We start from the raw sequence: 24,223 nt of genomic DNA, 5'->3' as shown, positions 1-24,223 counted from the left end.
CTCTCTGACCTCACTTGGGTGCGTGACTTGTCACTTGTACAAAGTTATGTAAAACAATTATCTCTTATAGTTTGTCAAATCATATCACTCTCTTAACAAAAACACCATCATTTTTCATATTACATGCACAACGCATAGTATGGAAACTTCGTAGTGGGTAGACTTTCCAAGTTACAGTATATCCTTCATAAGATTTTTAATGACATCACAAAATAACAAACAAAATGACATTAGTGTTCTATAGATCGCCTCTGATCGTTCCCCACGTTCTATGTTAGAAATATTGCTCCAGTGTTCGCTTTTGAACGTATTAGAGTTTCGGCGGGAAAAGTCTCTTGAAACAAAGTACATTCCTTTGGTGAATATTGGAGAGGGAGACCTGAATCGTCTCCCCTTGATTTACGACAGGGTGTGAGTTGTTAATCACCACTAGTTCTTTCCTATCCACCTATGCATGTGAGAGGGGGTCTGATTGAAGTTATTCCTTGCAAACCTGATCTGACCTATTTGGTTTCTCGTGGACAGTCATGACACAGGGTGGGCTCTTGTCTATATGTGAGGAACTACGCCCTCCTCTCTCTCTCCTCTCTGGGTATTCTACTATGCCCTCCTCTATCTCTCCTCTCTGGGTATTCTACTACTCCCTCCTCTATCTCTCCTCTCTGGGTATTCTACTACTCCCTCTATCTCTCTCTCCTCTCTGGGTATTCTACTACGCCCTCCTCTATCTCTCCTCTCTGGGTATTCTACTACGCCCTCCTCTCTCTCTCCTCTCTGGGTATTCTACTACTCCCTCTATCTCTCTCTCCTCTCTAGGTATTCTACTACTCCCTCTTCTCTCTCTCCTCTCAGGGTATTCTACTACGCCCTCCTCTCTCTCTCCTCTCTGGGTATTCTACTACTCCCTCCTCTCTCTCTCCTCTCAGGGTATTCTACTACTCCCTCTATCTCTCTCTCCTCTCAGGGTATTCTACTACTCCCTCCTCTCTCTCTCCTCTCTGGGTATTCTACTACGCCCTCCTCTATCTCTCCTCTCTGGGTATTCTACTACTCCCTCCTCTATCTCTCCTCTCTGGGTATTCTACTACGCCCTCCTCTCTCTCTCCTCTCTGGGTATTCTACTACTCCCTCCTCTCTCTCTCCTCTCTGGGTATTCTACTACTCCCTCCTCTCTCTCTCCTCTCTGGGTATTCTACTACGCCCTCCTCTCTCTCTCCTCTCTGGGTATTCTACTACGCCCTCCTCTCTCTCTCCTCTCAGGGTATTCTACTACTCCCTACTCTCTCTCTCCTGTCTACTACGCCCTCCTCTCTCTCTCCTCTCTGGGTATTCTACTACGCCCTCCTCTCTCTCTCCTCTCTGGGTACTCTACTACTCCCTCTTCTCTCTCTCATTTCACTGCCTCTGACTGTGAACTTTTTAAAGCTAAACCAAATGCCAATACTCTTTCCAGAGGTCATTTAGCTCAACCATGTTCTCTCTCTCTCTCTCCATCCATCCATCTCTCTTTCTCTCTCTCTCTCTCTCTCTCTTTCTCTCCCTCTCGCTTTGCCAAACAGATATGCCTCTGCCTCTGTTCAAATATCATCTGGCAAACACGCATCCCATCGTGTGTGCCAAGCAGCTTCACATGTGTTAGTTGACAAGTGCATGGAGGGTAATGTACACTGGAGAGCACCTGGCACAGAGAAAGGGACACAGACAGAGACAGAGCGAGAGTGAGACAGAGAGACACATAGACAGAGGGGAGTGGATTAGAAAAGACTGGCAAGTGTTACTGGGAGAGAAAGAGTGACGTGACACACAGCAACTGATACCCACCAGAGAGCCTGACAGAGGGAGGGGAGGGGGGGAGAGAGAGAGACAGAGAGAGAGAGAAAGAGAGAGAGAGAGAGGAAGGAAGGAAGGAAGGAAGGAAGGAAGGAAGGAAGGAAGGAAGCATCAATGTCCGGGCTGGTGTATACAGCATATCTTTGGGGAATAGGATGAGATAAAAAGAGGGATGGAGGGAAGGAGGGAGGGATGGAGGGATGGAGGGAAGATCAGAGGAGGTGTTGGAACAGCGGGATGCTGTCTTTCAGTGGACAGTGGAGGTCAATGGCAGACAGGGAGAGAGAGAAAGAGAGAGAGACGATAAGTACAGCATTGATACACAGCCCAGCCCAGCACAGAGCTCTGCCTTTCTCTTTCTCAATCCATCCCTTAGAATCCTGACAAGTACATCGTTGCATTAATACTTCCATACTCAGCATGTATCGACGGTATAGATTAGAAGAGCTCTAACTATTTAGATGACGCGTTTGCTTTCTTCACTGAGTAAACATTGTCCCTCTCCTCTCAGTCTTTTCTGCCCCCTCTTCTTTCACTCTCTCCCCCTCTCTACCTCTTAACCTTGGCAGCTTAAATAAGACAATGGTAATATTGCCAGGCAAAGGTGTTTCAACAAATGTACTCTATCCAGCGTCAGATAAGGTCATTTGAGGTTAAGATTCAAAATGGCATAATGAGTGAATCAATTGACCTCCTCTCCCCTCGTCCTCCATCTCCCTCCACAATGGAGAAAGAGCTCATGCACAACGGAAATATCAATATTTGAATAGTCCATACAATGTTAACACCTCATCAATCTCGCCAGCGCCACATTAGCATAACAGACAATGGCAGCGGGTGGCAGGTGAACGTAGCGTAGCGCTCTTAGCGACGCCCATAATGGATTCACTGGGCTGGTTCTGTACGATGCTATTCAGCAGCATGTTTGCAGTAATCACAGTGATGTTATCAGGGACAATAGGCAGTGCCTCCATCTCCATTCAAATGGCACACATCCACCTCTCGCTCCTCTCTGCTCTGCTTTGGGAGAGAGACATGCAGAGATTTTAATGGAGACAAATTGTGTTTCATATTTATATTTCCATATTGCCAGGCTTGTATTTTCCAGTCAGTCACTGTGTGGTGGTGATAATGTGTTGTTACAGGGATGTTATGTTTATATATATCCCAGTATGTGTGTGGAGATTGATGGTCGATAATGGTCTCTCTCAGATTGTGGTGGGTTCCTCTCAATCGCTCCTCGCCTCCTCCTGTCTCACCGGAAAGGCTGGCGGCGAGGGCTGTGGTTTGTCTTGGGGTGGTGGGGCGAGTTGAGGGGAGGTGCGGAAGAGAGAGAGGGAGAGGGGAGAGAAAGAGGGGAAAGAGAGACGAGATTGAAAGAGAGAGAGAGGGAGAAGGAGAGAGGATGGCGCTCCCTCATCCCGAGATCCCATTTCATCTGCGGATCTGAGTGTGATGGGTGTTCTGTCTGATAGGAGTGTTTGTGTGTGTGTGTGTGTGTGTGTGTGTGTGTGTGTGTGTGTGTGTGTGTGTGTGTGTGTGTGTGTGTGTGTGTGTGTGTGTGTGTGTGTGTGTGTGTGTGTGTCTGTGTGTGTGTCTGTGTGTGTGTCTGTGTCTGTGTGTGCATGTGCGTGTGTCTGTATGTGCGTGTGTCTGTGTGTGTGTCTGTGTGTGTGTGTGTGATAGTAAGGCTGTGTATCTGATAATAAAGCCATAGCTTATGCTGCAGGTTAGGATCATCAGCTCTAGCCAGCTGTAAAGCCAACTGTAGGAAGTAGAGCAGAGCTGTAATATGTCTACTGACCTTTCAGATGCAGAGCGGACAGACAGTAATCTCTTTCACCCAGACTGACCTGGGTTCTCCTCTCCTCCCCTCTCCTTTCCTCTATGGATGTGTGTAAGAGTGTACACACATCCAAGTAAACTTTTTTCCTTTTATAAACCAATGTGAGTGTTTAGAGCTGCGCTAATGATGTTTGTGTGTGTGTGAGAGAGAGGATGCTCAGCTGCCTTGTTTGTGTGTGTATGTGTGTTGATGTTTGTGTGTGTCTGTGTTTGTCTCTGTGTTTTTATCCATGTGTGTGTGTTTGTGTGGATGTGTTTGCGTGTTTGTGTATGTGTTGATCAGTGGCGGCTCCTCAGAGGAGGAAGGGGAGGACCATCCTCCTCAGTGAGTTTTATAAAACAGAAAAAAACTATACTAAATATATTCACGTCACCAAATAATTGATTTAAATACTGTTTTGCAATGGTCTACATTAGCCTCAATAGCACTCTGTAGGGTAGAACCATGGTGTAGCCGGAGGACAGCTAGCATCCGTCCTCCTCTTGGTGCATTGACTTCAATAGAACACCTATGAGGCTCTTGGTTCTCACCCCCTTCCATAGACTTACACAGTAATTATGACAACTTCCAGAGGACGTCCTCCAACCTATCAGAGCTCTTGCAGCATGAACTGACATGTTGTCCACCCAATCAAAAGATCAGAAAATGAATCTAGTACTGAAAGCATAAGCTACAGTTAGCTAGAACGGCAGTGCATAAATGTGGTGAGTAGTTGACTCAAAGAGAGAAAGTAAATGAATTTCTTCAAAAATGAAGGAGAAGCAAGAGAGGGAGAGAGAGATTTTGTCATTTTTTTAAAACTTTCAGTTTCACTTACTTAGCTAGCAAATGCAGCTGGCTAGTTTAGTTACTCAAGTACACGGCTCAAACAGATGGATGCTATGCTAGCTAGCTGGTTATGAGTATCCAACTCTGGAATTCTTCCACATCAAGGTAAGCTGTTGGTTTTATTAATTTATTGCCACTGGAACTCGCCGGTGTAACTGCTTACTGTCTAAACACTTTAATGTTACAGCATGATTGTAGCGGGTCATCATGCAAGCGGTCAGACAAGTGAAAATTATGGTCAGGAAAGATAACTTTAAGCTTGTCTCTTAATTTAAAAAAATGTGTCAATACTTTGCCCCTTGATAACCAGCGCACTCCTGTATGTTGTAAAAGCGTTACATGGTCGCTGCCCATATCATTGCATAGTGCAGAAATACACAAGAGTTCAGGGGCCTTGCTTTAACAAACCATTTTCACTGTAGTGTCCAAAATGTCTTTTAAGCTGTCAGGCATTCCCTTTGCAGCAAGAGTCTCTCGGTTGATGCTGCAGTGTACCCAAGTGGCATCGGGGGCAACTGCTTGCACACGCGTTACCACTCCACTATGTCTCCCTGTCATGGCTTTTGCACCATCAGTACAGATACCAATATGAGCAGCAGCTACGTTTGGCTACATACGGACCGTTAGTGGAATTCCCGCGAGAGAGTAACGGTTAATATGATTGGATGTTAATTATTTGACTAGGATTCCTGTATTTGACATTGTGTTGTTATTTATCATTTATTATATTATTAAACACTAGATGGTTTCATTCCATTTTTTGGCAGTGAAACGAGGCTACTCAGGCCAGAAAAAAACCTCACACAAATGTTTAGCCCTGTTGGAAAAAATAAATGGAATGTTTGAAAATGTGAAGAATTATAATATATATTTTTTTAATATATATATTTTTAAATGTGAATCACATTTTTATTTGGCGTACCCCCGACGGCATTGCACGTACCCCTGTTTGGGAATACCTGCGATAGGGTAAAAAAAAATTAATAAAAATGTGTCCACGACTGGGATCAAACATGCAATCTTCTGATCCAGAGCCATGGGATTACATCTATCCAGCCACCATCACAGCACACTAGCAAAACCCAAGCCTATTTGATGGTAAGAGCACTCACTGTTGCCCTTAGCGGCCTGTTTTGAAGGCACTTCCCAACGTCCTCAGGACATAGATAGACGTCCAATTTCGTCTTCAATCTTGAACAATCTCCCCGGAGAAAAAAAACCCCAGTAGTGCTGTCAATCATGAGGCCCAGATAGGGTTGCAAAATTCCGGTAACTTCCTCCAAATTCCCAGGTTCTCCAGAAGTTCCGGTTGGAAGATATCTGGACTCGGGATAGAATAAAGAGGAAATCCAGAGTCCTCCAACCAAGATCTCTGGAAAACCTGGGAGATGTATGTATCAACCTTAGGCCTGGATATATGAATAGCCTAGTTATAGCGAGTTGTTTGGAGGGGGGTTGGTTCTACATGGATGTCTGTCTGTGCATTACGTGGTTTGATACCTCATCAAGTACATGATGCTGTCTGTCTGTCTGCTGCAGACGTCTCATGTCAATGAAGGTCTGATGTCTGTGTGCGTATGATCTTTGTTTGATGTGTGTGTGATGGATGTGTGCGTGTGATGGATGTGTGTGTGTGATGGATGTGTGTGTGACGTTGGATGCTCTTAGATGTCTGGCAAAAAAAACATGTTTTATTATCCTTGCCTATATGTCAGCTGAAGATGAGTGGGCTGTATAGACAGCTTTCCTAATTGAGTGTGTGTGGGTGGACTTATGCAGGTGCGTGCTTCTCTGAACGTATTCTTTGTAAATCTGTGACTGCAGCATGTGTGAGTGTGTGTCCATCTGTGCCGGTAGATGTGGTGGGTAGCTTCAGCCATTCAGAGAAGGTCTGAGAGAGCTTGCAGTGGCACAGACCCATCATGTTGTGTGTGTGTGTGTGTGTGTGTGTGTGTGTGTGTGTGTGTGTGTGTGTGTGTGTGTGTGTGTGTGTGTGTGTGTGTGTGTGTGTGTGTGTGTGTGTGTGTGTGTGTGGACGTGTTTAACTATTCTTGTGGGGACCAGAAGTCCCTACAAGAATAGTAAACGAAGAAGAAGTTGACCAGCTGGGGACATTTTGTTAGTCCCCACAAGGTCAAATGCTATTTCTAGGGGGTTTAGGGTTAAGGTTAGAATTAGTGTTAGGGTTAGAATTAAGTTAAATATTAAGGTTAGGAGCTAGGGTTAGTTGTAGGGTTAGGGTTAGGAGCTAGGGTTAGGTTTAGGGTTAGGATAAAGTTTAGGTTTTTGGGTTAGGGTTAGGGTTAAGGTTAGGGTTAGGGTTAGGGTAAGAGTATGGGTTAGGATTAGGGTTAGGGTTAGGGGTTAGGGAAAATAGGATTTTGAATGGGACTGAATTGTATGTCCCCACAAGGTTTGCTGTACAAGACTGTGTGTGTGTGTGTGTGTGTGTGTGTGTGTGTGTGTGTGTGTGTGTGTGTGTGTGTGTGTGTGTGTGTGTGTGTGTGTGTGTCAGTGTGATTGTGTCAGTGTGATTGTGGAGGTGTCCCACATTCAGGCTGAGAGAGAAATGAGAAGTGCTCGGGTTTTGTAGAGCGATGTCTCGTAATGAAAGATTTATCGGCAGCTCTCTCCTCTACACACGCACACGCTCACACCACACAGTCACCGCTACCGCTACAAAATGCCTGGTCACCTCGGCAGCTAGCGCTTTGACGCTAACATTATTAGGCATTCTACTTAGCGGGAGGGGAACCCCCCGTCAGGTGATAAGGGGGCCTTCTTGCAGGAGGCCTTTTGCATTTTGGCAGGCCGTCATTGTAAATAAGAATGTATTCTTAACTGGCTTGCCTAGTTAAATAAAGGTTAAATAAAAATAAATAAAAAGAGGAGCTGTTTGAAGTCAGTCCTCCCAGCAGGTAGGAGCACTCCTAGTGATGTCACAGCAGGAAGAACACACACACACACACACACACACACACACACACACACACACACACACACACACACACACACACACACACACACACACACACACACACACACACACACACACACACACACACACACACACACACACACAGGTTAGCATGCATGTTGTGCACACACATAGGGGTGAATCCTTCTGAAGGGTATAAAATAATTATATTCTCTCTGTCTGAACAAAATGTTTTATACTTTAACATGATTATATTGGTAGGTGAGATAACAGAGAATAGAACAGTTTCCCACTGTGAAATGGACTTTTATAAAACTGTTCAATAAGTCACACAAGGCTGAGTTGTGATTCGCCAGTTGAATTATACTTTTTTTGGGGGGAGATGAACAGTTTCTCTCTAAAACCAGATTGTTCTGCCTGTGTCCCATACAAACCAGAAGCAGAGTGAGAGGCACACACACACGCACACACACACACACACACACACACACACACACACACACACACACACACACACACACACACACACACACACACACACACACACACACACACACACACACACACACACACACACACACACACACACACACACACACACACACACACACACACACACACATACACATAAACGCACATACACACAAACGCACATACACATACACACACAGGTCAACTACTGCTGCAGGAGTAGGTTTTAAGACTGAGAAATGATGGAGGAGAGAGAGCAGGGGGAGATAAAAGACAAAAAGGAATGTAGAGTAGAGGCAGAGAGAACAGCGATCTTGTCAGCATTCTTAATTCAATATGTTAGTGGGGTAATGGAACGGGGGGAAAATGAATTGGGAGAGCGAGTTCATTATCCTGGGAAAAGATAATGTGATCCAGCATTGGGAAACAGGCTGGATGTGATTATCATTGAATAGAAGCACGTTACACACCCTGATAAAGACCTTAGCCATACAGTTGAAGTCGGAAGTTTACATACACTTATGTTGGAGTCATTAAAACTCGTTTTTCAATCACTCCACAAATTTCTTGTTAACAAACTATAGTTTTAGCAAGTCGGTTAGATCTACTTTGTGCATGACACAAGTAATTTTTCCAACAATTGTTTACAGACAGATTATTTCACTTATACCACAATTCCAGTGGGTCAGAAGTTTACATACACTAAGATGACTGTGCCTTTAAACAGCTTGGAAAATTCCAGAAAATTATGTCATGGCTTTAGAAGCTTCTGATAGGCTAATTGACATAATTTGAGTCAATCGGAGGTGTATCTGTGGATGTATTTCAAGGCCTACCTTCAAACTCAGTGCCTCTTTGCTTGACATCACGGGAAAATCAAAAGAAATCAGCCAAGACCTCAGAAACAAATGGTAGACCTCCACAAGTCTGGTTCATCCTTGTGAGCAATTTCCAGACGCCTGAAGGTACGACGTTCATCTGTACAAACAATAGTACACAAGCATAAACATCATTGGACCACACAGCCGTCATACCGCTCAGGAAGGAGACACGTTCTGTCTCCTAGAGATTAACGTACTTTGGTGCAAAAAGTGCAAATCAATCGCAGAACAACAGCAAAGGACCTTGTGAAGATGCTGGAGGAAACAGGTACAAAAGTATCTATATCCACAGTAAAACAAGTCCTATATCAACATAACCTGAAAGGCCGCTCAGCAAGGAAGAATCCACTGCTCCAAAACCGCCATAAAAAAGCCAGACTACGGTTTGCAACTGCACATGGGGACAAAGATCGTACTTTTTGGAGAAATGTCCTCTGGTCTGATGAAACAAAAATAGAACTGTTTGGCCATAATGACCATCGTTATATTTGGAGGAAAAAGGGGGAGGCTTGCAAGCCGAAGAACACCATCCCAACCGTGAAGCACGGTGGTGGCAGCATCATGTTGTGGGGGTGCTTTGCTGCAGAAGGGACTGGTGCACCTCACACAATAGATGGCATTTCTACTATTATTTCACATTCTTAAAATAAAGTGGTGATCCTAACTGACCTAAGACAGAGAATATTTACTTGGATTAAATGTCAGGAATTGTGAAAAACTGAGTTTAAATGTATTTGGCTAAGGTGTATGTGAACTTCCGACTTCAGCTGTATATCTTCCTGATCACGGGAGGTGAGATGGACTTTTCATAAAGCACTGATAATCATGTGATTAAAGATGATATGCAGAGAAGGAGACGGCTGTTGGAGTAGCAAGCCTGCAGAGTACGTTTCAATCCATTCATTAATTTACTCCCACGACATCATCCACTGGGGTGATATGATGCTAGATATGTGTGTTTACTGCCTCAACTTCTACCCAGAGTCTACTCAGTCTCTGTATGTACACAAACTCCCACTGTGAAACATATTCCTGTATTTCTGTTCTCAGTAGCTTGTTAGTGGTTTTCACTTGGAGCTGTGTGTCTGTAGGGCAGGTGTACTGACCGCTAGGCTGCTGTAGTGGAGCTGGTGTCACCACCAGGGTGCACTATAATACTCTGAGTCATCCACTGCCATCTGTCGCTCTCTCTCTCTCTCTCTCTCTCTCTCTCTCTCTCTCTCTCTCTCTGTCTCTCTGTCTCTCTCTCTCTCTCTCTCTCTCTCTCTCTCTGTCTCTGTCTCTGTCTCTGTCTCTGTCTCTGTCTCTGTCTCTCTCTCTCTCTCTCTCTCTCTCTCTCTCTCTCTCTCTCGCTCTCGCTCTCGCTCTCGCTCTCGCTCTCTCAGAGAGATGTTCTAATATGCTTGGTTCTCTGTAAGCGATGGGGTTTGTGTGTTCATGGAAAACGCACACTGGTCCCTACATGTCGACGATAACAAGTACCATCCATTAGAAAAAGAAGCGTTTGAAAGTTAACTCTGGGTGCATAATAATTTGTTTTTCTTTGATAAACAGTTTTTCGCCACATGAAAGAGCAATTTTTCAGTTCTTGGAAATCGGGACCCGGCTTTGAGAGCGTGAACGAGAGAAACCACTGTGAAATGAATGGTAATTGAATTGGGAAAGAGGCTGAGTTTATTCAGAGTGTAATGACTATGGTTAGTTCACATGAGAGATGAGTTGAGAGATGGGTTTGAAGGAAGAGACAAAACAGCCAAGTGATTTACAGGACAAAAATGGAATAATATTGTCTTTTCAAAATACAATTTGTTGGAATTCGTCTGTCAAACTTGTTGGTTGAAGGGTCAAGTCATTTGACCTGGGAGATACAACTTTAATAGCACCGTGATGAGGCAGATGCTTTGTCTCTATTTGGGAACCCTTGTCCTCTATGGGACAGTTATTAATGACCTATCAATCCCCAGTACAACACATTGCGTAGCCCTATTATGAGACCGACTGCAGTGAGGAGCAACAGAACAGAAGCAGGCCTTTTTGGAGGGTGTCTCACACCAACCATTATTCTAGAGAGGACATTAATTTGGTGCTAATTAGTATTTTTCTACAGGATTGTGTGTGTGAGTGGAGAGAACGCTGCTTTGATTAAGTACAGTAATACAGAGCTCTGCAGACACTACAGATGTTCATTTAATGGCCTGGAACTTAATGAGACTGGCTGAGGAGACACACACACACACACACACACACACACACACACACACACACACACACACACACAACACACAACACACAACACACAACACACAACACACACACACACATCACGTTTCAAGGCTTATTATACAACACTACACTGTGAGTTATTAACAGCAACATTAAATATGAAATATGGCTGTGTGTGTGTCCGCTCCAATATGTCCTGTCACGCTGTGTTTGTGTAAATCCTGGTCCTGTGTGCTGGCGGGAAGGCAACAGGCTGCCACTTCACGATCCGGGACGTGACCAACAACACTATTAGCTCTCTTTGTCTTTTCTCTATCACAGCAGTGGGAGCCACAATGCTGTTTACGATGTTCTCATACTGAGGAGGACGATTCAGATACTAAAATATTCTCTTTCTTTCGCTCTTTTTCTCTCCCTCTAGGTGGGGTGTGTATAGCCCAGTCTCTGAAGATCCCGCGTGAACCCAAGCCAGGGGAGTTTGATAAGATCACCATGCGTCTGCTGGAGACGTCCAACGCCAGGGCTGTCATTATGTTCGCCAACGAGGACGACATACGGTATGTCGTACAGCCCCCTCCCCCCAAAAAACAACAACACACAACTACACCTCTATAGCCTATCCCTACATCACTACACACACACCCTTGTACCTTTCTACCCCGGTATGCCAACTGTCGGTTGTAAACTCCAGTCCTGACTCCTTCTCTCTCCCTCTATCTCCCCTTCCTCTTTCTCTTCCCTCCTCCCCCTACCCCCTTTCTCCCTCCTCCTATCTCTCTCTCAGGCGTATCCTGAACGCGGCCAAGCACAACAACCAGACTGGTCACTTCCTGTGGGTGGGGTCAGACAGCTGGGGCTCCAAGATCTCTCCTGTGATTGGCCAGGAGCGGGTGGCTGAGGGAGCCGTTACCATCCTGCCCAAACGAGCCTCCGTGGACGGTACAGACAGAAGCCATTTTAGATGATAGTGTTTTGAGGGGAAAGTGTTAAAGACACATTATACCCTCGACAAGGTTGACATCACGTCATACCAGATGTTTACAGGTCTGTATTTACGTGTCATGTCACTCACTGACCCCTCCTCTACCCCCCTCCCCTCCCCTTCACTCTCCTCTCCTCTTCTCCCCTCATATCTCCTCTTCCCCCTCCTCTTCTCCTACCTCTCCTCTGTCCTCTCCCCCTTCCTCTCTTCCTTCCTCATCCTCTCCCCCACAGCGTTTGACCGGTACTTCCGGAGCCGCTCTCTGTCCAACAACAGGAGGAACGTGTGGTTCGCTGAGTTCTGGGAGGAGAACTTTGGCTGCAAGCTGGGGATGCATGGCAAGCGTCCCGGAAGCCCCAAGAAATGCACAGGCAAGATATAATGGCGCTGGAGCACGGGAGGATGGGTATTGGCTCAGTACAGTGGTGAAGGGTGGGTAATGTAGGCCAGGAATAGTAGTAAAGCAGAGGAGTATGGGTAATCTAGGCTGGCAGAAGAGTTAATGCCCTATAATCATCCCTAGACAGGCTACTTAATATTAACTCTGTTCACACGTCATTGAGCATGGATAGCTTTACTCTCTAAGGAGAATGGTTTGTTCTATATGAACACCCGCTGTGTGCTCAGAGCTCTGTGCAAATGACATGAAATGATATGCAGAGTACAGTAGAGCCCCCTGGCTGGTCCTGCATGGATGAGTCTGGAGAGAAGTGTGTGTGACAGTGTGTGTACACAGTCTGTGCAGTTTGGGCTCGTAGAACAGTGTTTGTTGGTGTGTATAACTGTGTGTGAAATAGTGTGTGACAGTGTGTGTTCACACAGTCTGTGCAGTGTGGGCTTGTAGAATGGTGTGTGTGTGTGTATCAGTGACAATGTGTGTATCGGTGTGTGTCGACACAGCTGATATTTTGGTTCCAGGTGAGATTTTGAGGTTTTTCAGTGTCTGACTCCATCACAGCTCGCTAGCCGAAGGTCCACTTATACATGTGGTGAAGAACAGTGGCGATCGATGCTGTTTAAGATTTTTTTTTTAAACATTTATGAGCATGGCCTTATTTCTATTAAAGCATATTGGATGACTGTCATTCATTTTCCATTCACCCAGCTCAATGTACATCGATTGGTTTAGGCTACTACATGATACTCAGACTTTCCCTATACCCATCATGAGATTGCTACAAGCTAGCCTATGAATAAAAGTTTACAATGAAGGATCACACAGGTCGAGAGAAAGATTTGAGGTGACAGACTGTGACACACTCAAAACCGCCTTGAACACTCTTGCCTGCATCGAGCTGATCTAGGGTGTATTCATTAGTCCAACAAGTTGCAAACAGGAGTGTCTAATGAACAAAATCTGTTATGTTTGTCCCCGTTTTTGTTCCGTTTGCTTCCGGGAAAAGTTTTTCAACAGAATTGGCTGAATGAATACACCCCTGATCACTCATAAACACAGTTCACTTTCATAGCAGCCACGTTGTATTCCTTCTATGCGCTCTCTTCCTCTCACCTTTTCAGCTGTATGTGACCAGGCGAAAGAACCTTTCCAAGCCAAACCATAGCCGCTACACACAGCCTATATCGTTGTCCCCATATTAGCTAAAGAAATGTCATAGTCAACATAGCTAATAGAACTAACGCGTTAGTAAACAAACCCACTACAATCATGCAGTGACGTTACAGTGTACAGTCAGTATGCAGTTTAGCAGTTACACTGGCGGGCCCCGGTGGCAATAAATTAGTAAAACCAAAAGCTTACCCTGACTTGGAAGAGTTCCAGTGTTGTGTTAGATAGTCATTGACCCCCCCCCCCCCCCCCTACACACACACCCATTTTTCCACACTGCTACTCTCTTTTATTATCTATGCATAGTCACTTTACCTCTACCTACATGTACAGTACCAGTCAAAAGTTTGGACACACCTACCGTACTCATAAAAGGGTTTTTCTTTATTTTTACTATTTTCTACATTGTGGAATCATAGTGAAGACTTCAAAACTATTAAATAACACATATGGAATCATGTGGAAACCAAAAAATAGTTTAAACAAATGAAAAGACATGTTATATTTGCGATTCTTCAAAGTGGCCTCCCTTTGCCTTGATGACAGCTTTGCACTTTTGGGGAATAGGTTGTGTTAGTGTTTGCAGCATGTATCAGTGTATTGTAGCCAGTGTGTGTGTGTGTGTGTGTGTGTGTGTGTGTGTGTGTGTGTGTGTGTGTGTGTGGGGGGGGGGGGGGGTTTAAATAGTAAGCTGTGTGAGCAGTTGTATCTGCACCTGTCGCAGGCTGCAGGACTATCATACTCAAACGACTGAGTCAGCAGCACCTCTAGACATGTGTGTACTTGTTTGTTTAGTGCAACACTTTTAAACCAGGTGGTTCTCTTTGAGTTTGTGTATAAAGCTGGAACATGCCCTCTCTCTCACTTTCTCTCTCTCACGCTCTTGCTCTCACTCTCGCTCTCTCTCTAGTGTCTCTCCTCTCTCTCTGTCCTCTCATTTTGAAGCCACTGTAGTAGGCACTCAGCCGAAGGTAGATAGAGGCCAGTGTTCTGGTGACTCTCTCTGGTGTGTCTGTGTATGGAGAGCCCTGTAGTGGCGCGGAGTGTCAGAGTCGATTCATTTCTATTGCGAGAGTTCACGACCTTTGCATCATCAACACGGAAACCAATCAGCTGCCTCGGCTCGATCCTGCTGTTTGGGGTCATTGTCGTGACAGCTAGCAGAGTGTGTGTGTGTGTGTGTGTGTGTGTGTGTGTGTGTGTGTGTGTGTGTGTGTGTGTGTGTGTGTGTGTGTGTGTGTGTGTGTGTGTGTGTGTGTGTGTGTGTGTGTGTGTGTGTGTGTGTGTGTGTGTGTGTGTGTGTGTGTGTGTGTGTGTGTGTGTGTGTGTGTGTGTGTGTGTGTGTGTGTGTCTGCGTGCGTGTGAGCCCTCTCCACACCTCTCTTGTCCTTCTGCTGGGAATACATGAATACAGTGGGCTAATGAGTATCACCCTCAGACACAACCCTATAGACCTCAATCAACTGTTGTATTTACAAAGCACACACACACACACACACACACACACACACACACACACACACACACACACGCACACACACACGCGCACACACGCGCACACACGCACGCACGCACGCACGCACGCACACACACACACACACACACACACACACACACACACACACACACACACAGAATCTCTGCCTGAAATGTACTGGATGTTCGTCAGTCTTGGCTGAGACCAGAGGGAACACAATGTCTCTTTCAGAGTGGTTGATTCTATATCAAAACACTGCTCACAGAAGCACTGAGGTGTAACATATTTTCTTTACTCCTGCGCGTGTGCGCGTGCGCGTGCGTGTGATCGTCTGAAGGATGGAGCCGTCAGCAGTCTGAGAGCTAAAGCTGCCTGATTCCCTCAATTTATTACCCGGTTGTTCCTGCGCGGGGTGATTTCCTCACAGGGGCCTAAACGAATCCCGCTCACTGGTGAACGGGATTGGCTCTGACAGAGGCAATGAAGCAGGGGTCCACACGCTGGAATTAGGGCGCAGGACAGCCAGGCCGGGAGGGAGAACACAGGCAGGCAGACAGGCAGCACGTAAGTGAGCACGCTCGCACGGACAAACAACTTGGAATCAGGGCGCAGGAAAGGTTGGCAGACAGATAGGAAGGGAACACGTTTGTTGGCTGAAGGATACAGCACCCTTACCTCTGTGTTTATGTGGACTGCAACACTGCCACAGTTCTCCATTAAGCCCCTGTTTGTAGTATAATAAATCATCCTTGAAGCAGCAAGTTATGAGCAGAGGAGCATCGGTGTTCTTTCGCAGTCACAGCCACCCTGCCATCTGCTAGGGCTCTCTAATTGAGACCCAGGCTCCGTTTCGGCCTACTCCTTCGGCCTAGTCCGATGATCACGTGTGCCGGCCTATACTGTATGTCAACTCACCCTCAATGGAAGACATGGGGCTCTGATTTAAACTCTTTCTTACTATAGTTGTGCTTGTTTTGGCTTTGTGTGTCTGTGTACACGTGCATGTGCGCATGTGTGTGCGCTCTTATATGCATGTGCGCGTGTGTGTGTGTACATTACTCTCGTCGTAGATGGGTAGCAGAGCTGACTGCAGCAGGCAGGGCCGTCACAGTGTGTTCAGCAGGACATCCATCCATCAGTGTTACCTCTGAATAATCCTTCTATACTAGGAGACCACTGCTGCCACCAACACCACTCTCCTATCAGCCTGGCTGTTCTAGTGCTGCTGACACAGACACAGACACAGACACAGACACACACACACACACACACACACACACACACACACACACACACACACACACACACACACACACACACACACACACACACACACACACACACACACACACACACACACACACACACACACGTGTAGCAGAGAGAGAGAGAGAGAGAGACTGTACCTCTGCCGGTTCTCTCCAGGTAAGCAGCTGTGCTAGCACCATGTGACCTGTATGATCTTCATTAAACTAAACACGGCTTAATTAGTCACAACAGGGACAACTGGCAGCCCTCAGAGGACCTGGCTTGACTGCACACCTGTGTGTCTGTCTGCGCTTGGCTGCTCCACTGGGCTTGTACCTGTTAGATTGATGTCAGAGTCTCATGTGCCCTCAGACACACACACACACACACATAAACAAAAACACACACACAAACACAGCCCGCTTGTGCTGGGCCTGTGACATGAGTTCGGGAGAACAACCGTTGCTCCGGTAATACGTTTACTTTTAACAATAGCACCAGTTTACTTTTAACAATAGCACCTCTCTCCTGTGGTAACTTCGTCCTCCTCCCCTCTCTCCTTTCCTCCACTCTCTTTCTCACTCTCTCATCTTAACGTTCCTGCTCCTCTCTGTCACTCTCTCTCTCTCTCTCCATCTTCTGCAAAGCCTCAGTTTCGAACGTGAGGAGAAGGAGAGAAGAGGGGGAGTGATGGGAAGGAGAGGAAATGATTGAGCATTTAAAATATGAATTGACTTTGTCACTGGTAATGTCTGAGTCATTAATTATCTTTCTCTCTCGTCCAACACTACACCAAACCCTAGCTCCAGTCCCAGGGACATGTTCTCCCTCTGATGATTACTTTACAGCCGGGTTTATACTGTCTTTACTGGTGTGGAACGTGATGAAGAATACTCATACCATGGCTCACGATCACTGTTGTCAGTATCTATATATTTAGGCCTATTGATTGTTCATGCCTGTCTTGGTGGTTTGGCACTTTACTTTTTAAGGGAAAGCGAAAAGATGTTGGAGAAGAGTTGTGGGTGTAAGTTGGAACTGGTTAATTTTTGTGAAATTGAGAAAGCAAACGTACGCAGGTATGTGTGTGTACCTGTTCTCTATATGTGTGTGTGGGGGTGTGTGTGTGTGTGTCAGACGAGATATGAGCAGGTGTTGGTTTAGGGCTGGAGATGTATCATGTGTCAGTCAATCCGCACATGCATACATGTAAGCATTTATGAGTGTACATTGTGCATTATGTTTGTGAATACATTTGTGTGTGTGTGTGTGAGAGAGTGTGTTTGTGTCTTTACAGTGTGTGTGTGTGTGTTTGCCTGTGTGTGTGTGTGTGTGTGTGTGTGTGTGTGTGTGTGTGTGTGTGTGTGTGTGTGTGTGTGTGTGTGTGTGTGTGTGTGTGTGTGTGTGTGTGTGTGTGTGTGTGTGTGTGTGTGTGTGTGTGTGTGTGTGTGTGTGTGTGTGTGTGTGTGTGTGTGTGAATGGGGAGCAGTACCCTGGGCATGTTCTCTCAATCTTGTCAGCTGGATCCTGACGTGTTCAGGATGTGTGTGATAAATGAATGCTGTGTTAATCTCATGCCTTTATGATAATATATTCATCACCATCTGAATGTGTGTGGTGTTTCATTTGTAATTATTATAAAATAGTTTCTCTTTCTAATTATAATATTGTGTATTTAATTTACATATTTATAAAGTGGGGAAAGTGCCCTGTGTTGAACAAATGGAAAGGCTTTGTGTGGTGAAGAGAGATAGAGAGAGAGAGAGAGTTGTCAGAGAGAGAGGGGGGGATTGAATTTGCAATCCTAATTGACGTTTAATTGAGAAGCTTGTTTAAATCATTAGGTCCTCTGTCAGCTGTGTTGCCATCAATCACTGCTTAAGGTGCCATATTGTTCCCTACAGATAAATCACAGCACTTAGCCTATTACCATGCTAACATCGGCCTGTCAAACCACTCAGACTGTTGGATCTCTACCGCTCTATTAAAAAACATGCAGTGTTTTTGATGTGTGTGTGGGTGATTTATGTCCTGATATGTGTGTGGGGGGGGTTGTTTATGTCCTGATGTGTGTGTGTGTGTGTGTGTGTGTGTGTGTGTGTGTGTGTGTGTGTGTGTGTGTGTGTGTGTGTGTGTGTGTGATTTATGTCCTGATGTGTGTGATTTATGTCCTGATGTGTGTGATTTATGTCCTGATGTGTGTGTGTGTGATTTATGTCCTGATGTGTGTGTGTGTGATTTATGTCCTGATGTGTGTGTGTGTGATTTATGTCCTGATGTGTGTGTGTGTGATTTATGTCCTGATGTGTGTGATTTATGTCCTGATGTGTGTGTGTGTGATTTATGTCCTGATGTGTGTGTGTGTGATTTATGTCCTGATGTGTGTGTGTGTGATTTATGTCCTGATGTGTGTGTGATTTATGTCCTGATGTGTGTGTGTGTGATTTATGTCCTGATGTGTGTGTGTGTGATTTATGTCCTGATGTGTGTGTGTGTGATTTATGTCCTGATGTGTGTGTGTGTGATTTATGTCCTGATGTGTGTGTGTGTGATTTATGTCCTGATATGTGTGTGGGTGATTTATGTCCTGATGTGTGTGTGTGTGTGTGGGGGGGGGTGATTTATGTCCTGATGTGTGTGTGTGTGGGTGATTTATGTCCTGATATGTGTGTGTGGGGGTGATTTATGTCCAGATATATATGTGTGTGTGTGGGTGATTTATGTCCTGATATGTGTGTGTGTGGGTGATTTATGTTCTGATATATATGTGTGTGGGTGGGTGATTTATGTCCTGATATGTGTTTGTGTGTCTGTGATTTATGTCCTGATATGTGTGTGTGTGTGTGTGATTTATGTCCTGATATGTGTGGGTGATTTATGTCCTGATATATATATATGTGTGTGTGTGTGTGTGTGTGTGTGTGTGTGTGTGTGTGTGTGTGTGTGTGTGTGTGTGTGTGTGTGTGTGTGTGTGTGTGTGTGTGTGTGTGTGTGTGTGTGTGTGTGTGTGTGTGTGTGTGTGATTTATGTCCTGATATGTGTGTGGGTGATATATGTGTGTGTGGGTAATCTATGTCTTGTAAAAATATGCAGCATTGGTGTTTTTCAATGCATGATGTTGATAAAGGTGAGGTAACCTTGTGTTAAGTGGCATCTCCTTCTCTGAGACCTGGAAAGGGAAGCGTCTCAGATTAGGAGTCCCGCTGATCTAGGATAACATACTCCCTGTCCATGTAATCTTATTCATTATGATCTAAAAGGCAGAACTGATCCTAGATCGGCACTCCTACTCCGAGACGACTACTTTATGAATTTGGGCCCTGAAGTAAGTCAACCCTGTCCTGTACTGTTTGCTTTGTGGTACGGATGGTTGCTCTTGCAGTGAAAAGTGCTGGTGGCAGCATTGTACTGAATGCAGGTTGACCTGCATCACTTATAAAGACATCACCTTTGATTGGTTGCTGATGACAGACCAGGTAGATTGTTTGGATGTGTCTTTTCTAAATGAACCCTCATCTCAGAGCACTGCAGGTATGACACCCTGCTGGGTGGTGGGATAGCCGCGGCTTTGCAGAGTTAAAGGGATACTTCAGTCAGATAAACTTGTGGTTACAATTTTTTGTCTCTGCATGTAGTTTGAAGGAAGTCTGCATGTAGTTTGAAGGAAGTCGCTAACTAGCGTTAGCGCAATGACTGGAGGTTTATGGTAACTGCTAGCATGCTGTTTATGTGTGTGGGTGCGTGACTGTGCACGTTTCTGTGTGTGTCTGTGTGTGTGTGTGTGTGTGTGTGTGTGTGTGTGTGTGTGTGTGTGTGTGTGTGTGTGTGTGTGTGTGTGTGTGTGTGTGTGTGTGTGTGTGTGTGTGTGTGTGTGTGTGTGTGTGTGTGTGTGTGTGTGTGTGTGTGTGTGTGTGTGTGTGTGTGTGTGTGTGCGCAAGTTTGTAAGAGAACAAATATCTGCCTCTACAGCCAGGCTTATTATTACACAGTCACAATGAGCTATGCAAATTCTCCCTGCCTTCCGCCTGTGTTCTCCCAGATTATTAAAGCACAGCAGAACGGGCAAACTTAATTTAGCAGGGCTGGGGCTGCCATCGTCTGAGCTGACAGTGATTGTGACGGGGAAGGGAACAGCTGCAGTGTGTGTGAGACAGAGAGATAGAGAGCGAGTGTGTGCATATGTGTGCACTGTGTACGCACTGTACATGCGTGCATGCGTGCATACGTGTGTATGACAGGGCTGGATCTCCTGTGTGTGACATGGCTGGGACAGACAAGGACAGACAGACAGTAAACATGACAACTGCTGCACCTCACCCTGCCAGCCAGTCAGCTAGGGAGGGAAACTGTAATGATGCAATTGAAGGAAATGGAACACCATTGTTTTCTGTAACGGCAGTAGCTCCACCAACCCTCCCCTGTAAGTCAGTAGAGGGAATGCAGAAGGTATCTAGTCCTCCATGCTTGTGCCTGAAATGGCACCCTATTCCCTATATAGTGCCCTACTTTTGACCAGAGCCCTATGGGTACACAATATAGGGAATAGGATGCGCCCTATGTAGTCTTATCTGGGGACTGAGTTGAGATGGATGCCATTTTCTTTATTAGGAGCTCAAAAGGGTGATTATATGGTTGGCTGGACTGTAAGCCGTGTGTGTGTGTGTGTGTGTGTGTGTGTGTGTGTGTGTGTGTGTGTGTGTGTGTGTGTGTGTGTGTGTGTGTGTGTGTGTGTGTGTGTGTGTGTGTGTGTGTGTGTGTGTGTGTGTGTGTGTGGTGTGTGTGTGTGATTGTGTGTGTTTGTGATTGTGGGGTTTATGCTGTGTGCCTGGGGCTTAGTAGTGATACAGTAGCTATCTCTCCAGCTTGTCAAGTCAAAGCCAGGATAGGATTCAGATTGAGTCTGATGGCTCAGCACCCGTCCCCAGTGTTTCTTTACTGGCCTGGGCTATGTCAGAGGACTGCTTCTTTATGTTATAAGCTCAAGGCACTGGGAGCTCTCTCCGATAGGATAAACTCACAGAGCCTATTTGGGATAAACTGAGTCAGTTCCTCTGTAGTCAGTGCCTACACCTGGTGGGATTACTCAGTGGTGGACTGGATGGCTCCGGACCTTGGGTGAAGCAGTACTTCTGATTTGCGTGGCTTTTAACTATTGGATTTCTATGATGGCTCCAGCGGGCCCACAAAGTCCTTCTTAGTTGTTTGGTCTCTTGGGAAGTCAGCATCCATACCCTTTACTGTAGCTCAGACTGTATCCTTCATAGGGAATAACCAGGCGTGTGTGTTTGTCCTGCTCCTGCTAATGCATCACCTTCACGTGAGACTCGCCTGCTGTGTGGAAGCCGCTATAAAAACTGAATTGGATTTCCTTCTCCTGAGCCTATTAATTCTACACAGACACGCGTATTCACCTAGCCCGGGCATGTTTTTTTATTTACAATCTTTTTGCTTTTTTTCCCCCCAGAAAGCTTCCACTGAGTTATAAGCTGAAAGAATTCAATAAAAATGAGTTGCTTCTGAAATTCCACCTTTTTCCATTTTCTGTTGCAGTTCCAGTTTAATAACTTTGATGACAACGGTAGAAAGGCATCATAATCAATTAGTGATTTTCATGTTTATGGATGAAGGAGTTTGTGCTTTCACCTCTTTATGAGCTAATGACGCTAATGATGTTATCAGTTACATAAGCACCTATTCGACTGCGTTAGAAAGAAAGTGTGTGTGTGTGTGTGTGTGTGTGTGTGTGTGTGTGTGTGTCACTGTGTGTATGCTCAACTGAATTAAACAACATTACCGGTACCGACAGATGTTTGTGTTTGTGCAAGAACAGTGGGACCAAGGTCACTGTTTTTTCTCTCACGGAAATGCCATTATAATGTAATGTTATACATTTAGCATCTTTGACAAATAGACACTTGGATGTCTTCTTCCACAGTGTAGCTAACTGTCCATCGGTCTCTCTCCTCTCTCCCAGGTCTGGAGAAGGTTGGTCGGGACTCGAGCTACGAGCAGGAGGGGAAGGTGCAGTTTGTGATGGATGCTGTGTATGCTATGGCCCATGCCCTGCACCGGATGCACCGGGAACTCTGCTATGGATACCCAGGCCTGTGCCCAAAGATGGCCAACATCGACGGCAAGGAACTACTCAGCCATATCAGAGCTGTCAACTTTAATGGTAAGTAGAGCACGGACGCGCACACACACACACACACACACACACACACACACACACACACACACACACACACACACACACACACACACACACACACACACACACACACACACACACACACACACACACACACACACAGTGACACACACACACAGTGACACACACACACAGTGACACACACACACAGTGACACACACACACACACACACACACGCGCGCGCACACACACACACACACACACTGTACACTCACACACACTACTCAGCCACATCCTCAACATCAACTTCAACTTCGAGTCACACACCACTCCCTCATCATACCCTCCTGATCAGAGGACATCTTGAACATGCGTTAAGCTTTGATTACAGGGGTACTGTAGTTCATGAAGTAGTTAGTGAAATGATTTACTTTTTGCCCCATTTTGTTTCCCCCTAGTGTCCTCTATGAGCCACGATCCATCCTCTCTGAGAGCAGTCCTCCCACAGAGTGCATAGGGTTACACATGCTATTCCTTCTCAGTGATAGTGCCCTTTACTGGCTCTCACTGAAATAGTTAATAATACTACTACTACTACTAATACTACTGCTCTCTTCATATTTCTCTACTAATTATCTTGACTTATCCTGCTTCCTGTACCTGCTAATGGCATACTACATGAATCTGTTCTGTACCTTATTATGTGCACATCATTTTCTATAAAGTGCGTTCGGAAAGTATTCAGACCCCATTTTATTAGCTTACAGCCTTATTCTAAAATTGATTAAATCGTTTTTTCCCCTCATCAATCTACACACAATACCCCATAATGACAAAACAAAAACAGGTTTGTAGACATTTTGCAAATGTATTACAAATAAAAACCTGAAATATCACATTTACATTAGTATTCAGGCCCCTTACCACGCACTTTTGTTGAAGCACCTTTGGCAGCGTTTACAGCCTCAAGTCTTCTTGGGTATGACGCTACAAGCTTGGCACACCTGTATTTGGGGAGTTTCTCCCATTCTTCTCTGCAGATCCTCTCAAGCTCTGCCAGGTTGGATGGGGAGCGTCGCTGTTTTCAGGTCTCTCCAGAGATGTTCGATCGGATTCAAGCTCAGGCTGGGCCACTCAAGGACCTTCAGAGACTTGTCTCCGAAGCCACTCCTGCGTTGTCTTGATTGTGTGCTTAGGGTCGTAGTCCTGTTGGAAGGTGAACCTTCGCCCCAGTCTGAGGTCCTGAGCACTGTGGAGCAGGTTTTCATCAAGGATTTCTCTGTACTTTGCTCTGTTAATCTTTCCCTCGATCATTATGAGTCTCTCAGTCCATGCCGCTGAAAATAATCCCCACAGCATGATGCTGCCACCACCATGCTTCACCGTAGGGATGGTGCCTGGTTTCCTCCAGACGTGACGCTTGACATTCAGGCCAAATAGTTCAATCTTGGTTCATCAGATCAGTTCCATGTCTAGTCTCATAGCAAAGGCTTTGAATACTACTTAAGGTATTTCAGCTTTACATTTTTTCAATACATTCAATTTTTTTCCCTTTGTCATCATGGGTTATTGTGTGTAGATTGATGAGGAAAATGTTTAATTTAATACATTTTTTAATAAGGCTGTACTTAACAAAATGTGGGAAAAGTTAAGGGGTCTGAATACTTTCCGAATGCACTGTATGTTATGTAGTTGAGCTTTTTAACTAGAGGTGCCATTGGGTATCCATCCACTTCTCCTAACATGGTTTACAGTGCGTTGTGCTTGCTGCAGATGGTAA

At 45.3% G+C, this 24,223-nt stretch overlaps 1 protein-coding gene across 3 annotated transcripts in view; it reads left to right on the top strand.

Annotated features, from left to right (window-relative positions):
• The window catches only part of LOC139534227 (metabotropic glutamate receptor 8-like), a 245,152-nt gene that overhangs the window by 160,746 nt on the left and 60,183 nt on the right, over positions 1 to 24,223 (top strand). For 2 of the 3 annotated variants that reach the window (XM_071333170.1, XM_071333169.1), the window contains exons 4-8: positions 11,439 to 11,574; positions 11,802 to 11,956; positions 12,233 to 12,370; positions 22,266 to 22,466; positions 22,902 to 22,952. In XM_071333170.1, coding sequence (XP_071189271.1) covers positions 11,439 to 11,574; positions 11,802 to 11,956; positions 12,233 to 12,370; positions 22,266 to 22,466; positions 22,902 to 22,952 — 681 coding nt within the window. The remainder of the gene's footprint in view (positions 1 to 11,438; positions 11,575 to 11,801; positions 11,957 to 12,232; positions 12,371 to 22,265; positions 22,467 to 22,901; positions 22,953 to 24,223) is intronic. The other variant, XM_071333171.1, reaches the window with a different exon arrangement.

This window comes from Salvelinus alpinus, chromosome 11 (assembly GCF_045679555.1).
Source record: "Salvelinus alpinus chromosome 11, SLU_Salpinus.1, whole genome shotgun sequence".
In the NCBI taxonomy this organism is placed as follows: Eukaryota; Metazoa; Chordata; class Actinopteri; order Salmoniformes; family Salmonidae; genus Salvelinus; species Salvelinus alpinus.
The sequence above is the reverse complement of the archived record's forward strand: the minus strand, read 5'-3'. Positions and strand labels throughout refer to the sequence as shown.